Here is a 21,563-nt window from a genome sequence, read left to right as displayed (position 1 = left end):
TCACAGACTGAAGTAAGTATTTCTACACTTCAGGTTGTAACATATTTGAGAGCCTTCACTCTATCTGTCTTGCTGCTGCGTAAGCTCTTTGACGGAAAGGCTGGAGTGCGAGATGATCATCATAATAACCCTAACAGATCAGCAGTTAGGTCTCCCACAATACTGAGAAGGAAAACATGTGCATCAGTGATAAATACTCTTAAGGAAAAATACTCCGCAGAAATGCACACCAACTGCCAGGAGATGTTCCCTTCTTTCTTTCCTGAGGTACAGCTCATCCTACTACCTGCCCGGAGAGGGGAAGCCCCCCTCTCTGCACTACAGGAGTCTAGAGGAGCGTCCCCTAAACATAAAACGTACCCTCTACGTGTAATGGGAGTCAAAATCTGTCTTTTTTTTAGTATGCCAGGCAACGTGAAAAATAGTACAAGCTGGTATAAACACACCGTAGCAGACACTTCTGTTCCTAAAGAGGTCATGAATGGATTTGCCAGATTAATTCAGCACAAAAGTTCATACAAAACAAAAAAACAAAAGTAATTTAGTCATTCACTATTAACTAGTTTTATTGATGTCTGTCACCTGTACACACATTTGTAGGCATGCACGTGCAGTCACTGCAGCTGGAGTGGGACACCAGTGACGCTGCCACCTGAGCGTGCCGGCAGGAACGGCTCCCTACACTACCAGCTGGCTCCTCTCCCAGAGGAGGGTTCCAGTGTAGAAGAAAAGGTGTGAATATCTGCTTGAACAGAAAAGAAGAAAGCAGCTGCTTCCAGTAACAATTCATATGGACATCGCAACTATGGGCGACTGTCAGCAGCAGGCTCCTGACACACAGAGGTCACTACTGAACGGTCGCTGCTCTGTTAAGAGGAATGGGTCATGCCTGGTACTTCAGGCAATGGTACAGTCTTCAAGGGAAGGGCTGCTAAAACGAGGCAGCTAAATCTCAAAACCAAAAATACTCCTTACAGATGCCACTGAAACTGCATGCCTGCCGTGAGTGTACAACCCGATCCCTAGCAGTACTTTCATTTGTTGCCTCGTTAGTTCTAGGCAGTCGGCAGTCTGAGAAGGCATATTTGTCAGATGAGAGAAGGCATTTTTCTGAACTTTTCATCCTATTCAGAAAAAGGCATGAATGTCTGACCTCCAAAGGGTGAATCTTTAACAACCCTGTAAGAGGTTTGGGAGAAGGAAGAAACAGATCATTATCCTGATTTATATGAAACCTGGAGATTAAAGATATAAACTACTTAAAAAGAAACATGGAAGAGATTTGTGATATTCTTGAGAGAGACTGTTTACACTGGAAATCTCTACATCTTTGCAGGCAGAAGTTATCAGCTAAAAGAAAGGTCGTAGGAATACAAGAGCAAAAATGAAGCAAGAATCATCTATGAACGTCACAGCTGAAAAATCACCAGTGTTTTGAAAAGATGAGGTCTTGTGAAAAAAATTCTGAACAAATGACAAAGAAGATAGATTGGCAGATGGGTGGTAGCCATTAGAGTCTTAATTAAAGGTCCCAAGTGTGTGATGTGATGATTCTAAATCAGGCAGAACCTGGAAAGCCAGTATGCAAAGAGGAATTCAAGATGAACTATGGAGGGGGAATATGGTTTTGGTTTGGTTTGGTTTGTGGGTTTTTTTTTCAGTGATAAACATGGGAAGAACGGCCTGCACTGGTATTACTGCTTTCTTGCATCGTATGCCTGGGATCCTAGATATTTAAGTGCAGAGCTGAACGTCCAAGAGCTAATGTGAAAATCCTACAGAAATGTTCTTCCTGGAAACCATAACAAGTAGTTTAGAATATTTTACATTCAACTATCAGCCAAACGGAACTATCAATCTTTATCCTCAGGCAGAATTCAACAGTTTCCTACCCTGCAGAGTCTTCTTGCTCGACACTCAGATACAAAAGTATGAGCTCTAACATAATTATCAGCAGAACTGTATATGCAAGTAATATGCTAAACTAGGCATTTAATCATCTTTCTTCATGAAACACAGCTTAAAGCTCATCTAAATTCTCACCAGGTACTCATCTTATTGGGAACATTTTCTCCACAGACAGTATTTAACTAATTGTGAAGCAGTATAGCTTTATAATATATATGTGTGTATATATGTATAGTGTACATCCAGCAAAAAACCATTAAACAGCATTTCCACAATAGCCCAATAGAATTGCTACCATAAACCATACGGTGTTCAGTTTGACTAGATCTTGAACATTTTGTTTCCTCAGAAATAAATTATGGGAGATCAAGACAGTAAATGTTACAAGAGTTAACAAAACCAAAAGTTCATAAGACAGCAAAATTTTGTAATAGTCACACAAAAATAAGAAAGAAAAATCTTTGCAACAAACAACCTGTTTTTTTCTCTTCAGTAAAACAGTTAAGAGGGGGCTCCACGAGATAGATACATGAGGAGGTTCATGACTGTCTTGACTTCTAGCTATGACACAGGCAGTCAAAGTACTTAATGTGTGACACATTGCTTCCTGGAGATTCTTATCTCTGTCGCTGAGCTCACACACAAAGCTAACTCGAATGTTTGGATGAAGATTACGGTTGCTGGTGTGGCTGTCCTTGAATAACCCAACTTTCTCCAACAGCTCATCTACCTAGGAAACAGACTTCTTTGCAATTAGGTGAAGACTGTACAATGAACTCTCCTAAGAGCCAAAACACCCTCACAAACCTTTCCGCTGCCTTTTCTAAATCCAAAGCATGTTTGCTTCACTGTGGTTGCTTCAATGAAAGCAGAATGAGCCCAAGCTTTGAGACGAGATTGTATTCATCATCTATTTACAATAACTTCCCCAAAGACAGATAAAAAACTTTTAACTTTGTTGGAATCTAAATTAGTATATCTATGTTTTTAAATGCAAAGAAACTACATGGTGATGGATTCAGAAACAGTTTACAGACAATTGTCCTGGCTGCATCGTTGCTGAAGAATCCAGGTGTGGTTTCCCTCAACCAAGTGGCTTTTGAGCTACGGAACCCAAGTTACAAGTGAGACAGATCGAAGGACAACTTTCAAGTTTGTCATATTGTAATTGTGGCCTTAGCTGGAGAACAGCTGGAGCACAGCTGGGCAGAAAGGGAGCCAGGCGTGCTGGCCAGCAGCAGGCTCAAGAGGAGCCAGCAGGGTGCTTTTACCAGAAAGTTTGCCTACTTAACAGTTTGATTACTGAAAGCAAACGATCAAATGTATATCCACTTCCATACCATAAATCTCCTCCATGACGGTATGCCCTTGCTAAAGGTAAGTGCTTCATGGGTAACTAACAGTGAGAAATCTAAATCCTTCACCAGCCTACAGCTTTAAGTTTTTGAAACTGCATTTCAAAACTGAAAATGCAGTTTCTGATGCAAACTAGAAATTAGATCTTATCTAAACCTCCTCCCTGCCCCCCCAAACATTTGTTGTTAAAGCAGGTTATGCAAGAGAAAAATTCTGTTTTGAGTCTCAGAGTACTATTATTTACTTAATGCATACAGGAAAACAGCACGCTCGATTCTCCGTGGCCTAGCTTTGAAAATATTACTGTATGGTTATTGACATAGAGGGAAATCTTTCGCACTTGCTAAGTATGACTGCCTCTAAATATTTACTGGCTAACCTATAGCTTCTGGAAAAGCTGGAGCAGCCGGGTGCTGTGTGAAATGCCAAGGCAACAAGTGGTGACGCACTGCATTCCCCAGCACAGCTGGACCAGTGCTGCCAGTCGCTCCCCACAGCCCAGGGACGTGGCACGCGCCCCCGACCTTGCCTTCCCAGGAGCTCTGTAACCCAGATGCTTGCTAAGAAACTGGAAGAGAATAGCCAGCAGCATCTTTTTGTCATATGTGGGCACAATCTGAGAAGACCAGCTAGAGGACCTCCCTTAACTCGGTCCCCCCCCAGAAGCCCGTTAGAATTTTGCAACTATTACACCTTGTCTGTGAGGATCTGCCTGGGAGCGTTCGAAGAGCAGATCACCAGTTCCACAGAGCAACTATGTCAAACCTTGCCCAGAAGCTGGGCTCTCGAGGAGGTAGCCTGATCAAATGATTAATGATGTATCACCTTGTGTTCGTTATGTGAAGGCAAAAGTTCTCACCAGGATACTGTTTCTTAATTTGAGAGAAGTCTTCAGCTATTTATTTTAGAGGAGAACTGTGTATTACTTAGCCCTTTAGCCATCATGTTAAAAATGAGAATATGATATGATTATTTGTAGAGTGCTTACAGAAAGAATCCTTGAAGGCAAAAGCAGTTATAATTTGGGAAGTTTCCATTCAAAGATAAGGAAAATGGTGGTAGAAGCCAGTACAATGCTGCATTAAGGTCTAAGAGACTTCTGGGATGATGGCGTAATTGCATATGTCATTTAAGTAACAGGGCCTTTTTATTCCTCATTGTGGAGGCACACTTATGACCAAGTATTTAACTGTTACAGAATCATCTGCCAAAGTCCAAAGAGACAGTTTGGATAGAGAATGAATTTAGAAAAAATATATTTTTCAACAGCTGCAACTTCCATCATTCTGGAATACTGGTGATCATCCCATTCACAACTCTGTGTAGCAAAAGCAGTGCCAAGTCCATTACCTGCCTACTGTCCCTAGCATCTCTGGGTTTGGAAGGAGAGTTTGTGTATAATTCAACTGATTGCTTCAGCTGGCCTCATGTTTCACGCTTAGTCTGTGAATGTACTACAAAATACAGCAGAAAAATCACAAACCACTATTAGTGCTTGACATTGGCTAGAGGTGAGGAAAATCTGAGAGAAGGCTAAAGTTCAAAAGATAGCAGCATTACCAAGCATGGATAATTCTTAATAGTAGAAGGAAATCAGTAGGAACAGCACTGGGGTGGGGGGGGGGAAACACCAAAAAAGATCAGTAACCTTTGCAGGAGAGTTTAAAATGCCATATGAAAATACTTCTGTAGTTCTAATGAAAAGTGGAACTTACCATTTTCCTTTTTTTGATCGGGGGTTGCCGGCCCTATGTTTGCATTAAATTCGGACCCTTACGGCTCTCAGAGATCATCATGCTAAAATAATATTTCTGTGAACGTTGCCCAAAATAACCCTACTTGGGAAATTAAAGTAAGTAGCATGATAAAATTGAGAGCCTTATCTACATGAAAATTTGCAGTTGCTATCATTGACAACGCTGCTTCGGTATTTGCAATGGCTGGATATTTTTGTCATAAAATTTATTTTAGACAAGACAGAAAATTTACCTTGATGTTTGCATCTAAAGTGGCAAGGGACACAAATCTTTAACATGAATGTCCATCTCCAAAGTTTTAGCCAGTCATTTAAATTGATTAGATGGTAAGAATAAAAATGAAAAAAACATTTAATGAATACGTCTCCCTTCTCAAAAATCAGGAAAATTTGCCAAGTCATATTTAATATTACTTACTATAGAAAAAACTAGATGTCTGGCTCTTGAATGAAATATTCTAGCATAAGTATTAAAAAATAATGAAAACATGCAACCCTGATTTAACTGTAGATAAAATGCTTTTAAGTAGCTGGGATGTACCTACAAGATATAATAAAATACAGGTGCTCATATCAAGTTATGTAAACTACTCTGATGAACCAGAATACGTTCTCCCCTAAAACAGCTGAATAGGAGAAATAAAAAACAATAGTTCAAGATAAGGTGGAAAGATGAAAGCAGAATAAAAATGCTCAACAGGTTATGCAGAGGTGTAATTCAAGTTTAAAGATGTACATCTTCTGTAAGATCAAGTCCCAGAAAAATCCATATAAAAATCCCAACATCTTTACTAAAAGAATCTTGATGGAAAGTATATAGGTTTATGCACTAGATCTTAAAATTACCAAAATTTAGGGATTGTACATTGGAGTACTGACAGGGTCAGATGAGTCCTTTAAGTTGACTAACAGAAGTTACTCACTGGAGGTATTTTAGAGCCCCCTCATTTTTTTCCTATCCTGTCCTGAAACAATTTTTTAGAATTGATGTAGCATCACAAATCAGGGTTGTTAAGACAAATATATGTCACGCAGGTTAAAGGTGGACATGGTCCTGGGCAATCTGCTCCAGGTGACCCTGCTCATGTGGAGGGGGATAGATAAGGCGGCCTCCAGATGTCCCTTCCAACCTCACCTCTTCTGTGATGCTGTGAAAACAGAAGACCAAAGCCTTGTGTAAGAGGGCTCTCAAAGAAGAAATACCCGAAACAGTCAAACCCACTGAACTGCACAGCCTCCTAAAGCAGATCAGGGGGATCATTCTTTGACCCCATCTGTTACCTTCCTTGACATAACAATACTTGCTGACAGCTGATCTATCGATTGTATTTACAGGGCTTTGAAGTTGTTTTGGACCTCGGATAAATAAATGGAAGATGCAAGGAACAGTACCAGGTAGTGGTGGCTGATAAAAGTATGTCAAACTAACAATAACCTTGTACCTGCGAGCCAACAACAAAACATAACTCTCCAAACCCAATACCATGAATGAAGTGGACAGCTGACACAAGGACAAAGTATTTGAGGTTTGCCTTACAGACGCAGAACAGAGTTCTGTTTTAAAACCATCAACTTCACAACAGATCTCACGTTTGAAGCTAATGGGTGCGTACAGGGTGAGGAAAGCCAAGGTACTCTATATTTTCTAAAAATGATGGCAACCAGAAATAGTACTGGTAGGTGTTTTGAGGATATTTTCCACATAGATTTGGGACAAAAAAACCCCTTGCCCATAAACTTCTGGTTCTCTAGACTGAAACCCCTGCTACCTAGAATATATATAGAGGAGAAATCTTAAATAATTTAGATCCCATCCTTGACCCTGACAAGCTTAGGTTAAAGCCAAATGATTTTGACTATCTAACGTAAACTCTGGTGCAGCAAACAAAAAAAAGAAAGAAAATAGGATTATCTGGAAGACTTTTCTGAGGAACTGCCTACAGAAGTGAATGCTTAAAAGGAGCAGAGCTGAACCAAGCTGAAGAAACATATATACACAATAGTGCAGCAGACAGAGTTTGGTTGAACATTTTGCCCTGAAAATTTGAAAGAATCAGCTTTTTGTTCTAAAGGTCCTGGGTCTCTGGCTCTATGATGCTGGTCAAGCTGTTCCGGTACACATTTAATAATAGCAAGTGATTTTAATTGGTGATGTTCCTTCCTCACGTAGAAGATACTTTAAAAGCACTTGAAATTTCTACAAACTGTAACAGAGCAGAACCAGAGACGATTCTAAACCACTAAGTTTCAGTGATTGAGGTTTTTGGGGTTTGTTTTCTGTTTGTGAGATGTTGTCCCCCTCCAAAGATTCAAAACTTTTAGAGAATAACGGAGAAAAGGATTCTTCCCAAGAGGGAAATTACTATTAAAAAGAAAAAGGACAAGACTCTGGAGTAAAACAGCCCTCTTTTCAGTCTTCATGGTTTTGTATCACTTTACTCGGAACACATCTGGAGGTTCAAAGATCCACGATGAGGAAATGTCTGTCAGTTAGGTCCAGAGACCAACTCTGCATGCCAGCTATGATACTCCCTGTAACACCAGAGGACACTAAACAGCTGATCTGGCTATATATAGAGAAGATAACTTGGGCGAACTTCTGTGAGGATGACATATGCTTGAATTAACTCACACAATGTACCAAAAATTATGTGGAAACAAACAAAAAGACCTCAAGACTCAGGCAGCAAGGATCAGATTTTGCCCTGGAAATGTGATCTGGACAAGGTGATATGAAGCAGAATAAACAAAACCAAAACCTAAACTGAAACAAAACAAAAGAAACCCCAAAACAAAACAAAAAATCCAGAATCAGAACCATCTAGTGAAAACAGGTAGTTTGGAATCTATAAAGTCAAAACTTAAATGTTATTGCATTTAGTGACTGGATTTGTTTTTCATCAAATCCTACTGCATGTAGATAGGTCAGAAATACTGAAAAATCAACTGAGTTTTCATAATTTTTCATAGGATGCTTTCAACTGGGGAGAAATTATTTATGAAGAACTGTTTTTCCAACACACTAATAGAAACAGTCTGTTTCTGTATCCTGCTTGCTGCACATAATGCTCTGGGGTGGAATGGATGCAAGCGAAGTGCATGTGGGCAATGGGTCTGTGATCATGCACAGGACCCCTCCACGGGGCTTGGGGGGTATCACAGAGCCAATGACTTGACACAGCTGTGAAATGCCTCACCTGGTGCTGTGAGGTCCGGAAGACCGCATGCTAATTTAGATCTGCAAGGGTCAAGATTTGGCCTATAATCAACTGTAGAAATGGAAGGAAAAGAAACAGCTCTGTGTTCTTGAGCACATACCTGCTGTAATCAGAGCCTGGCAAGGTTGTGTCCAAAGCTATCAGGCTTTGTAAACCTCAGCAATTTGTTTGTTTCTGTTCCAGTGTAAATCAAATGAATGCTAGCATTTGCTTTTCTACTGCACTGACATAAAGAACTCCATGCATATGAAGCATATCTTACATTACTGTTGAAACATGTTGATGTCATATACTGCTCAAGAAAGAGATATGGATATTTTCTCTTGATACCTTTAGCATTCCTTCTGCTAGTCCTATTCTAAAACCAGTATCTTTAAGCAAATAATTGAAAAGAATCATTACTTTAGACAATTTGATGTCTAGCAATTATAAATACTGAAATAAAAGGTTATGTGATCACCTAGTACAAATTTGTTAAATCTCTAAAAGGTTCAATATATGCTTTTCGGTAACAAGTTTATGCCATCTCGGATGTGCAATTAATAATGCTACTCTGACAGCAGACATCAAGACTGAAATCGAGACCCAAAGTATCCTCACATAAAACTCCCAAAAAATATAGCAATCCAGATTTATCAGCTTGCAAGGAAACAAACTTAACTTTGGATCTGAATGTTGCAAATACAACAGTGCATGCACTAGAACTAGCGTAGATATGGAAAAGCATTACTTTTAACACCACCCACCACCTCCCCAAAAAAGTTCTCTATAAAATTATTGGAAATTACTCAGGAGTAACATACTCAAGCATTCAAACTGATGGCCTTCTATATAATTATTTGTATTTAAAACTGCACTCACAGATTAATACATGCAGTAAGCTTCATCTCCTGTATTTTAATAGCACTAGTATTGTGCTCTTTCATTTACTTTCCAAATGGCAGCATCAGCAAGGTACATAATATACAGTGGAAAGTAATAGTTGAAGTAGACCATAGTTGATCTTACTGAAACACAGAAGTATGAAACTAATGTGTATGGAATCTCACTGGCGTTTTTCTACCATGATGTGCTAAGGCATACGGAATGCAGGTAACAGTGCAATGGCAGTACCTCACGTGTAAATATTTTATTAACTTATATTAAAGTTAATGGCTTGTTAGCCAGAATTTCTCAGTTGTGCAACAGTTTTGTTGTCAGACCATAAGCACCTAATGAAATATAAGGTTTTATTTTTATTGATTTTTAAAGGTTAATGCCTAACCCAATAATGTTGCTTGAAGTCTTTGGGCCCTGGCACAAGAAAACACGCAGATTCTACTTCACAGCAGCATACAAAACCATCAAACCTCACTCCATCAAATTCCAGCTCCTTCACTTACAAATCATCACTTTTCTTCACACTAAAGAATTTTCTATCCACTTCAGGACTGCACTTGGACAAGACTGGTTACCTTCTGTAACAGCAAAAATTAAGCAGGCAAAATTAACAATTCTGCTAGATCTTTAGCCACTGCACTGCACTAACAGTTGCTGGAGTTACCTGAGCTGTAACATGTAAGCAAAACTTTGGCTTCATCTTTCTCACCAAGTAAGCCAGGACGGAATAAGGCTGTTGATCCTTAGCAGCAATTCATGGATGACAGGCTAGCAATGTTCCTTAACTGGGAGAAGAAGCTGCATGGGGGATGCCCCCTAACATCGACTTGTCTCTAACATTTTCTCCTCAGGGAAAAATATTAAGACAATTGTGTATTGACTGTTCTGATACACAAAATTTTTTATATTTATTCATAACCCTTCTGGACTTGGATCAACAGCAGGATATTCAGGTGATGAATCTGTCTTTTCCAATATATAGGAATGAAGCATGAGAAAAATGAAAACCCACCTTCTCTTAGTAGCTTTTGGTGTTGTAAGGGTTGTCTTTTGTTGGTTTGCTTCTACCAGTTACAGGTTCAGTGTTGAATTGGTTAGATTACTGATGTAACTTAAGCAACCGTAATAGGATTGCAAAATAATTGCTCTCTCCAGAAAACCCCTTATGTGTTAAATTCCTCAAAGCTTTATTTTATTACCTGATTCAGAGAATACATGAAACAGATAATAGTAAGCCAGCAATTATGTTAGGGCTACAGGACATCAATGCATAATGATGTCTGTGTCTCCAGTCAACAGCTTTAGCTGTTTAAAGTCAAGCTTAAGTCATGGGCTAAGAAAAATCTGCAGGCAGAATTTTTGGATGGGAAAGAAGAAAAAGTATGATTTGTGCATTCCTTGCTGAATGCCTCTGTATTCTGGGGTGTTATGGGGTCTCAGCTATTCATGGAACGCTGGCACCACCAGTGGCAAAGAACTTTGTGTCTTCTTTGTATCCAGCCCGTTTTTTTATGCTTTACTCTAGTTTTGAATTTTGGCATTTTAATCCAGATTTTTAAGACTCCTGATGAGTCTACTGCAATGAATTCCACTGCCACTGCTCACAACAGGTAGTGTTTGCAAACAAGCGGCAGGTTTATTAAGAGTTCTTCAGCAGTTGCACCAGCTGACGGGTCCACTGCTGGACACGGCTGAGCACGTGGACCTCGGCAGGTTACACACAGTTGGTCACAAGGAACTCTGGACTGCATACGGGGTAGAACTGAGGTAAGTATTATAGTAATGTGTAAGCTGTGAAAGGTAACTATAGCCATTTCACAGAGTGCTTAGTTTGCAAAGCTGTGTGAGACTTGCAGCTGTTTCTGTACCTTCGTCATCCCTGGCTGCCTGGAACTGTGGAGCCCTGGGTCCTTTCTCCAGAAATACACAGGCAACAACGCGCAGTGCTAACTGCTGCAAGAACCCAATCTCTGACAAAGATGACGCTGTGTGTACAAAAGATCATGCTGCTAGGCAGAGAACAGCATTTCTCAACTGAACTGGCTGAGGTAATACTCATTTGAAGAAATAAACTATGAAGAATCACCTGGGCCATCATCAACCACCCCTTTCCCCTTTAAGGACAGAGCTTTACCGTGCAGATAAGTGAATTTGTGCTCATTCTTCCTTCCTTCCCGCTATAAAATTGTACGGCTCCCCCAGGCTCAGCCCCGTCACCTGCTTGACCTTTTGGGGGGGAATCCTGACAGCAGACCAACTGTTCAGGAGTGGGCTGCGGCTCTTCTCTGGGCAGGGCACTGTCTGGGGCTCTGCTCTGCTGCCCAGCATTGGATGGAAACCAAGGGACTGCTCTTTTAAAGCAGGCATCTGACTCATCGTGTCTGGAAAGCTTGCAGTGGCAGAGTACATCAATGTTTCTTACATTTTAACATATTAAAGATCCGTTTCGGAGGGTCTGTGGAAAGTAGGCTCAATTGTTAGAAAGTGCACCTGGGTTCAAGAGCATGTGTATTTTCATGTCTACCCCATAGACAGTCTTCTGTTGTATAAGCTTCTAAGATGGGAGATTCTGAAATCACAGAGTGATTCCAGGCTGTGCTGACAGCAATGTAACCACACAAGCAGGGAGCACAGGCCAGCGTGCACCCCTCATGCCACTTGCTCGGGAACGGAGCTCTTGCACACAGCCAGGAAGGCCCCAACATGTCTGCTACCTAGTGCTGAAGCTGTGCTAGAACATGAAAAACAGTAGCCTCCACAAAGTGCTGGTGCTGCAACATGATGAAATGTGTTGGAGTTACAACCAAAAAAAAACCAAAAAAGGTGAAAAAAAGAAAAAAAGAAAAACTGAGTACCTTCCCCGTTTCCCTGCCACGGGCAGAGTGCAGGACAGCAAGGCTGCCATGGGTCAGTAGTGATGGGACCTGCATGCAGCTGGAGCAGGCTCAGTCAAGAGTTATCCTCTTCCAATGCATTCCAAAGCCCAACTTTTAAAGACTTTTTTTTTTTTAAGTATTACTTCATTTTCATATAGTAATTACAAAAAGTGATTTAGCACATTTTATTTCCTGAACAGTCTATAGTCGTTAAAAAGATGACTTGCTTCCCTCTTAGAACATTCTTGTGGTTCTGGAATTGCATTTTATGTAGTTTTTAATGTTAACACTCCATTCAGTTTCCAATTCTTTGTTCTCCCTGCATTTCAATCTTTGTAATTTCAACTACTGTTAATTAAATATAGAGCCCAGCAGTCCTACTCTTTTCTAACACCTCTAAAACATGTTTGTGCAGTTAAACCCTCCCACAGTACACTAGCTTTTCAAACTTATCATAGGCAATCTTTAGGGTATGTTCTCAAATAATTTCTGAGGTTAAAAGGTTGCTTTTGATAAAATAATTCCTCATAAATGTTATATAAATGCATTCATATGAAAAGTATCTGTAAAGATCACAAAAAGTTTGTTACTCTGATTTCACTTCTCTAGGATAATGAAGTTTTCAGCTATCTAACAGCACATTAAATTAAACTGGATGAATTTCACTTGCAATGACACCAGATACAACTGTTACCTTTCAAAGGCAATTGATACTGCTAATAATGAAAGTATAATTCCTTTAGTGAGGAAGAAAGACCATGCTCAGGAAAAAGAAAAGCACTCGTATGTCATTAAGAAATGTTACACTGGAAAATCCATTTCGTATGAAGATTGATGAATAAACTACAAGCAGTAATGAACAGTGCTAATTTTAAACTAGAAATCAGACACAGAGCATTGCTACTGGTGTAGATTGACACTAGTTTCTCTGTATTTGCATTATCTTAATCTGGGAATGTAGTAGACTAGGTCTGGTTTGCTAGTTTTAGTTCTGACATAGGTGGAGTTTTTAAATTATGAAACCAATAGTCATTGGATCCTTTCCACATCTTTTCTTTACACTGCTATTTACAGAAAGCATTTAAAAATCCCTGAGCTCCAGAAGAAGTCTGCTGTGAATTCTTCTCAAGCATTCAGCATTGGTCTTAAACACAAGTCAATGCCACCGACTTAACCAGAAGACAATTATGTCAAAACCTTCCATTTTGTTGTAGCTGGCTAAAACAAATTAAATGTGTGCATTAAAAAGAAAGAGTAACTTTTTCTGAAGAAGTCATCTTTATTTATAATCCAAATTAAAAAACATCTTTATTTGAAAAATCTTTTTAGTCACAGATGATGTGCTGTGTATCTTTTTTGAAAGATAACAGTGTAGGGTTTTGGGTTTTTTAATAGTGACTAAATACCTTGTATAATTAAGAATTTCACTTTGGCTTTGTCTGTGGAACCACCCCTAACATCTTAAAAGCACAAGTAATTTAGATGCATAAAACATGAATTTTGTAGAGCAGACGAGGCAGATAATGTGTAATTCTAGTTTTAAGTATTCCATTTACATATGTTCTTAAGGAAAAAACTATATCCTTCCAGAGAGAACATGAACGCTGCAGGTTATCTTGATGCTTGCTTATGAACTTAAAGTTCCATGCTTCAGAAACATTCTGTGCAGTCCTTTCTCTACTTAACAGCTTTTCTAAACAAGGAAATATCTGGGAAAGGCTCCCAGTATTGCGCAGCTTTGCTTACTAGGCAAGTAGTTAAGCTCTGTACCTTAACAAAATCAAACAAGGGAGCTGCTAAAACTTGAAAGAGGAACTGTTTAAAGAAAGTGAAAACTCTTGCTTTTTTTCTATCCTCTCATATGTTTCAATCCCCTACAACCTTCATAGGCAAATCACTCCCATATTCAAGACAAAGAGTTAGCAGATGCATACAGTACCCAAAAATCCACCCTGTTTTGATGGAAACTGAGTTCCCTCGTGTCAGAACTGCAAATCATTTATTATTTCTGCACTTTTTGTCTGTACCAAGTGCCAAGTAGGTTTATGGGTTATAAGCTAAACCTGCTACCTCACACTTAAGAGACTAGGAGTGTATAGCAGTTACTTGCCATGACTCTACTAGCAGGCTGGGCACCGAGATGCGTCTGTGATTTCCATACTTTTAATCCTTGTCTGTACTTTAAGACACATTTAAATAGTTTGGGTCCACCTCCTGAATTCTGCAGGATCTTATTTAAAACTGTTGTCAGCAGATGATAAAAAAAGCCTGTGTTGAAACACATGTTACGAGCCAATAAAGAAATACCTATCTAAGAGCTAGCTGTACATGCAGGAGAATCGTACCAGGGGAAAATTTATCATAGAGTGGAGCTTTAGTGCAGCTACCTCAAGATTCACTTTTCCCAGTGAATCTGTATTTCTTTGCTAATACTTTAACTGTCAGTAATCAAAATAAGTGCTTTTGTATTCACAAAAAATACCATCGCACAAATAAAAATCCAGTTGATACACTCAATTCCATTCACTTAACAGTTACTCCAGTCTTGTCCACCTCAGAAAAATAATCTGTATTATAGTTCCCTGCTTGTTTCCATTTAAAACTTACCTGTTACAAGCTCTTTTATTTCGGCATCAACAGATTTTCTTAACAGTCGTAACAGGGCAGGTATCCCACCAACATTCTTCATTGCTATTTTGTTTTCATCAGTAGACTTGCCATAAACAAGGTTTCTCAGTGCACCGCAAGCGTTCTTCTGAACTTCTAGGACTCTGTGATCCAAGAGATCAACCAGGTGCTTGATTCCTCCTAGCCTACATACCTAGGAAATGTGATGTCAGGAACATCAGCACCCACTGATTTCACCCATTTCACCCTACAAATTTAAAAGGCTGTTATTTTTTAAAAAACAATACATTCAATTCTACTTCAAGAGGAAATATTGTTGTTAAATGTTAATAACTTGATTGTCACACTGTACTGAAAATTCCTGTGAACGACTCATATCCTTGTTGAAAAGGCTGATGGACATTTTCAGGCCATTTACTGTGTTCAGAGCATTGTTACTCCTAAAGTTTTGTTTCCCATTAACACAGTTTTTATGCAACTTTGTATATCTCAGAATATCTTGTTAGGGAACATTAGAAATAAGAAGTTGCAAAGGTTTAAATACCAACTTTTACACTCAGCTACATACACACTCACACAAATCAAATTAGCATATAACCAGTCATATTGGCATATCTGAAATTATTTTTAAAAGGAAGGTCTACTCTGCAGAAATTTGTAAAACAAAAAGTTGTTTGTATTATTTGCTTTAAGCAGGTTAGTTATATTTATTCTTTGTAATATATTAAAAAAAACCCCCAAACCATTGTGATTTGAGATCGCATTTCTATGTAGTACTTTCCTTTGTTCAAAATAACTTACAGAAATTATAAAAGATTAAAGTGTTTTAGAATTCTGTAATATTTACTAAAAAGAAAAAAAAATTAAAAGAGATAACTAAGTAGTATTACTTACAAGACTAAAATTAGTTTTAAAGATCACCACCAAAAGGCTACCAAAATATTTTCTATGAACTGCTTAAAAAAAAAAAAAGGTATTTTGTAATATAAGATTTATCTGCCCTAACCTGGTGTTATTTTAGCATAGCATAGCAACTTCTGTGCCATACTAGCCATAGCATATGCCTAAGGAAGTTGGCATAGGATCACTTCAACCCCCCCCTACAGCAGCTAATCTGCTGCTGCCCTAAGAAGGAGACCCCATGGTAAAAAGAGCAAGCTAAGCCATCATTCCTGAATGCTTTGCTTGTACACTATGTGGTTCTGGGCCAAACAGAAAAGATGTAAAAAATGTAACAGTCCTAAGGATTCTCTAGTTTAGCATTACAAGCACTTCTAGAGGCCCCTTTTCTATTTTAAGCTGTGTAATAATTAGGTTGGCAAGCCACAAGGCTATCTGAAATACATCAATGTGTACAAGTTTTCATGGATTTTTGGCTTAAAATGTTCAGAGACTTTTATTTGCCATACCACAAGGAGAATAAGATTATTCTCAATGAAAGCGTAATTGAGTTGTAACCAAATCATTTTAAGTTGATACTTTGAGAAACAGAATCTTCTATTACATTCTTGAAAACTGCACTGTCTAACAAAACCAGTTAAGATCTTTATACCTTAAAACAGCCAAATTGAAGAGGTTTGGAAAAAAACCCCACACAACTGAAAGGCAAGGTCTATAACCAACACTGTATGTGGGTTTTACCTGTCAAATCAACTTAGGTAGAATAAAAGAAATAAAACAGAAGAGTGGCGACTTGGATATTTTTAAGACCTCTGTTTAAAATGCGTATTTTTCAAAAGGAAACCTACATTTACACACCTAGATTTATCTACTATGTCAAGTTACATATCCAAGGGATACAAAGTTTGGTGTTTACCAATTAGAGAAGCCCCTGCTATGCCAAAAGCCACTGGGAATCTGTATCTAAAGGCATCAGGGAGCTTTAAGCTTAAAGTTACTCACCTGGCAAGATTTCTGTAGCTAGGAAATGAGTAGTACCTTACAGATTATTTATTTTATATAGACTACATTGAAAGCACATACTACAGGATCCTATTAAAAAAATAAATTGCTCTTTTTCAAGTCAAATAATTGTTACAGAATAGCAAAGCAAAAAATAACTAGTCATACTTTTCAATCTCCTTGTATGTCAACGCAGCACATCAAATGCTGCATCTACACTACACATCCGTAATACAGGTACAAACTATGAATGACAAAAGAGCTTTATTGTTTTTTCTATTTGTACTCAAAACTTGATGAGATGCATTTTCTGTGTAGATTATTATTTAAAAAATAATACCGGACTAGAAATCCATTAAGATTTGCATTTTGCTGACTCATTAACTATTCTAAAATGTAGCACCTGTTGCTAGTTTGAACAGGCATTTCAATTTCTAAATGGAAAAAACCAGAATTCTTGTAAAATGATACATTCATGAACTAATATATCAGTGTTTATGTATTAAGATAGATACACATTACCTGGAAGTGCAATCTATTAATTTTGTGTAGTTTCATAGCTGATTTACATGGTAATGATTCCCCTCCACAATGACCAGTTTCGTATGCTTACCTTTGCGTTTTAGCAATGCAAGTAACATCCTTAGTAGCTTAGCAAATTAACCTGGTCTTTACCACAGCAATAAAATAATTAATTTAAACAATGAATGAAAATACAAAAGCAGTTCTCAATTAAGGATTTACTGAATTTGGCACTACAATAATTATGATCCTTTCTTATTCCAAAGAGCTGCCTCTGCTGGCCTCTGCTTTGAGGGGAACATGAATTGCAACTTTCCTGCTGCCACAGGTACCGTCGTGTTTTCGAAACATGCTGATCCCTACCCACCATCACATCTCAGGGAACGGCTGCTTCTTAATGAGGCTGAAAGCCTCATAAGGAAACACTGACATAATGCTCGCTTTCCCAAAAGTGCAGGAATAATCCTTTCCCCTAGAAGCCAGACAACTGCATTTTTTCTGTTATAGTATTCTAAGAATTTATAACAGCTGATTATTCCCATTCAAAACTGTCCTGGTTTCAGCTGGGAGTTGGTTTTCTTCTTAGCAGCTGATGCAGGACTGTGTTTTGGATTTGGTGTGAGAACAATGCTGACAGGACACTGACTTTTTTAAGTCAAGGACTCTTCCGTTTCTTGGGCCCTCCCAGCAAGAGGGCTGGAAAGGCATGGGAAATTGGGAGGGGACACAGCCAGGACAGGTGACCCAAACTAGCCAAAGAGGTATTCCATACCATATGGCATCATGCTGAGTATATGAACTGGGGGAAGAAGGAGAGCGGGACATCCAGCATTATGGTGTTTGTCTTCCTGAGTAATGTGTGATGGAGCCCTGCTGCCCTGGGGATGGCTGAACACCGGCCTGCTGATGGGAAGCGGTGAATGAATCCCTTGCTTTGCTTTGCTTGCGTGTGTGGCTTTTGCTTTACCTATTAAACTGTTCTTATCTCAGCCCTCAAGTTTTACATTCCTTTCCGATTCTCCCCCCCTCCATCTCTCTGGGTGAGGGGGAGTGAGCAAGTGGCTGCATGGTGCTTGGTTGCTGGCCAGGGTTAAACCACGACAAAACCAAATAACTGCCAATACATAACTCCTCTCTATTTGAAAAGGAGCAATTCTCTGTTTCAAAATTCCACATGCTAAGTGGAAGGCATACATCAAATATATCACATATCTGATATTTCTAATGCTAGAGTAGGGTAAACAATTGACATGACATACAAGTTAGCACCACATTCAAATTCTCTTACACCTTGGCATACTTCTTTCAGTTTTGTGTACTTTTGAAAAAATATAAGCAGACATTCCATAACTTCTAAAACAAATTCTGTAATAATGAAAATGGAAACAGTGAAGAAACACAAGATCTCCTACAGATGAACACATGCAGACAAATAATATCCCATGAATTCCTAAATAAGCTGTCTTCAGCTATCTCTTAAGCTATCTCTTATCTATCTCTTAAGCTATCTCTTATAAAAGAGCAAGACTACCTTATAAATCTATCTACATCTGATTATCACTGCGACTTTTACCAGAACATCAAAACCACCACCATCTTTTCATCTGCCTTCCAGCAACAGCGACTTGCATTGGTCTATCTTCTTATAAAAGCTGCACCAATATTTTGTCAACATAAATAATATTTATACTGAAAATAATAGGTAACACACACATACACGATATAAACAAAAAAAGCATCAGATCACTAGCTCATAGGTGCTCTGCAGAAAGAGCAGCTCTTCAAATGCAAAGTTTCTAGAAATTTCAAGAATAATCTGAATTTTCACTCAGATGTGGCCTTTCTCCACATCATATTGACATAAATGCTACCCTCTATATACTTCTTGGGTTGAACATCTTTCCTTTGTGCGTGCATGTATGTGTGTGTGATTACACACACCTAGGTACTTCAAGAAACACAAAAGGGTCCAAAATACTGAGTTGTGATGAAAAAATAATCCAAAAATAGGCAAGAGGTCTAGTTTTTCTTTTTCAGTTTCCCAAAACAGAAACACGCTTGATACAGTACCTCCGTTTTTACTTTGTTATCTCCAAAGCACAGGTGCTGAAGGTAGGCAGCTGCGTTCGCCTGAACTGATGGGAATTGGTGCTGAAGCATGTGAATGACTTCAGGCAGTTCTGGATCTCGCCAAGCAAACTCCCTTCATTAGATGAACACATTCAAGAGAAAGCATTAGTTATAAAAGTATGTTTACTTACTAAGTAGAATTACTAAAGCATCTTTAAGTGTTTTTTAACAATTCTGGTTTTATTCTGGAGTGTCAGGGCTAGGAGGAAAAACAGATATATTAGAATAACTATTTGTCACGTCACTTTTCAGTCTTCCAATTGGAAAAGGAGGCTTTATAGCCTATGTTTTTCAGTTGTTGATCACACAAATATGTATGTACTAAAATTATAGCAACTCAAACACTGCTACTTACATGATTCTCCCTAAGCTTAAATATATAATGCAACAGATACCCACGTAACAATGCTACCCAGGGGCATCTCTTCCACCCAACATTTTTTTCTCGGTGCTCAATGTTCTTCCTAGTCCGAAGTCAATTATACTTCAAAAAAAGCTGTGCAGCCTGAAATTTCATCCTCATAATCAGATGCAGGAAGCTGCATAACCTGCGTTATTCAGGGATTGTAAACTTAAAATCACTACAATCAAATCTCCTTCATTAAGCAGAATTATTTTGTGCAGACAAGTCCTGGAAAAGTCATTAAAACATACCCATACCAAATTCACAGATTTAGAAATACACTCATTAATATTTTCTGGGCTATCTTCCTTGTGTCAAGGAAGACTAGGGTGGGGGGAGCAGGGAAGCAAAGTTTTCCCATGGTCAAAAATCCAAGTAATTTAAAAAAGGAAAAAAGGGAAAAAAAAAAAAAGAAAAAAAAAGGGTGTTCCAAGAACAGTATATGGGGAGCTCTTCAAAGGCTATTGCCAGCCTGGCCAGCAGGGTCTCCCCAGGGCTCCTACAGCCACCAAAAAGTGAAATCTCAGCTCCGTGCCTACTCCGAACTGCTCAGCAACTTGGAGGTTTATTTCTTCATACTAACGACAGGGAGGCCCTAGGGAAAAATGCCTTTCCAATAAAACTAGTAACTTTCTGAATGCTCCCCCACTCTTATTCTAGAGCGATGCCTTCAAATAGCCCAGTCCAACACTACTGTAACACACCAGACTAACCTCTGCAACAGCACGATATGCAAATCAGAAACTGGAACAGATTAAAATGTAAGGTAAAAACTACTCTGCTGTGAAATTACAAGATAAGGTTCATCAGCAATGAAAACGGAGTCAGAATTTCTTTAAAGCTCCTTGTTACAAAAGTGAAGCATCCCTACTATATGTAACTTTTCTTGTAAGCCATGCCAGAACAGGCCAGCAGCAGCATGCAGCTAGCAAGCATTACTACTCAGAGGTAAGATTATCCTCTTAACATCACTTAGATGAATGTACCATGCAGTTAAATGAAATTAATCCAGTCTCTCAATATCTATTAAAAATAATATATTAATTTCCACTAATAACACAATAACAAAACCTATTAAACACTTTGATTTTATATTTGAGAGTGAAGGATAGGGTCAAACAAGAAAATAACTGCATCATGCTGTGAGCCTTCTGTAACGCAGGAAGCCCAAAAGATTTCAGGGTAAGACTCTAGCTCAACCATAGCTACAAGCCACTTTTTTCAAAGTTTATTTCGTGCCTTGTGTGAAAGACTCCTGAGGCATCCCTGAAGTCCATATCCTCCAGTATGAGGCTGGCAATCTGGGGATGGGCTGGTATTTCTAGCAATCACATACCTCCAAGGCTTCCATTGACTGGGTTATGATACTCCCATTTTAAAATACAGGGTTTTAATTAACAGTGTCTCTAATTAATTGTAATGATAGTATTACACTTGTCACATGCCCACACTGTGTACATACGTTTACAACATCAAACTAGTAACTATTTTAAAAATACGAATGTGTATTCGCTTTCAAAATGATACATTTGTATATAATTTTTAAAACTATGTTGTCTCAAAATTTAAGGAGGCTGCTCATGAAAACTTCACTCAAATATTTAGGTATGTACTTCCTAATTTTCAAGCCCTGAGTTCAATCCCATAAAGAGAAAACTAACTACAATATTACAGGTTGCTCTGCAGAGTTATTAAAAAATATTTGGAATAATGCAGTCAATTCTCATAGAACTTCAAGTATTTCCTGTAGTAACTTCTACATGAAAATAAACATGGAAGAAAAACACAATAATAACAATGAAATGCACAGAAGTTGCTCTTACTTACTGTAACAAGTAGATTGCATTTATAGATCTTGGTATCTACACCAGTGGTGATTGTTTAAACAATGTAAAATTGGAATATCCACAACAAAATGTCATACATAGTTAAGGAATGTATTGCAAAACCTTATTACGGCAAATATTTATGATTCTTGAAAGCAC

General features: G+C 38.5%; 1 protein-coding gene across 5 annotated transcripts in view; it reads right to left on the bottom strand.

Moving 5' to 3' along the window:
- Positions 1 to 21,563, bottom strand: part of PKP4 (plakophilin 4) — a 101,489-nt gene that overhangs the window by 13,539 nt on the left and 66,387 nt on the right. For all 5 annotated transcript variants that reach the window (XM_056349346.1, XM_056349347.1, XM_056349349.1 and 2 more), the window contains 2 exons: positions 19,116 to 19,244; positions 14,601 to 14,814 (listed from right to left, as the gene is read on the bottom strand). In XM_056349346.1, the coding sequence (XP_056205321.1) occupies positions 14,601 to 14,814; positions 19,116 to 19,244 (343 nt within the window). The remainder of the gene's footprint in view (positions 1 to 14,600; positions 14,815 to 19,115; positions 19,245 to 21,563) is intronic.

The sequence above is a fragment of the Falco biarmicus genome, chromosome 8, assembly GCF_023638135.1.
Source record: "Falco biarmicus isolate bFalBia1 chromosome 8, bFalBia1.pri, whole genome shotgun sequence".
Classification (NCBI taxonomy): Eukaryota; Metazoa; Chordata; class Aves; order Falconiformes; family Falconidae; genus Falco; species Falco biarmicus.
Note: the sequence above shows the minus strand (reverse complement) of the source record. Positions and strands in the feature narration are given on the sequence as shown.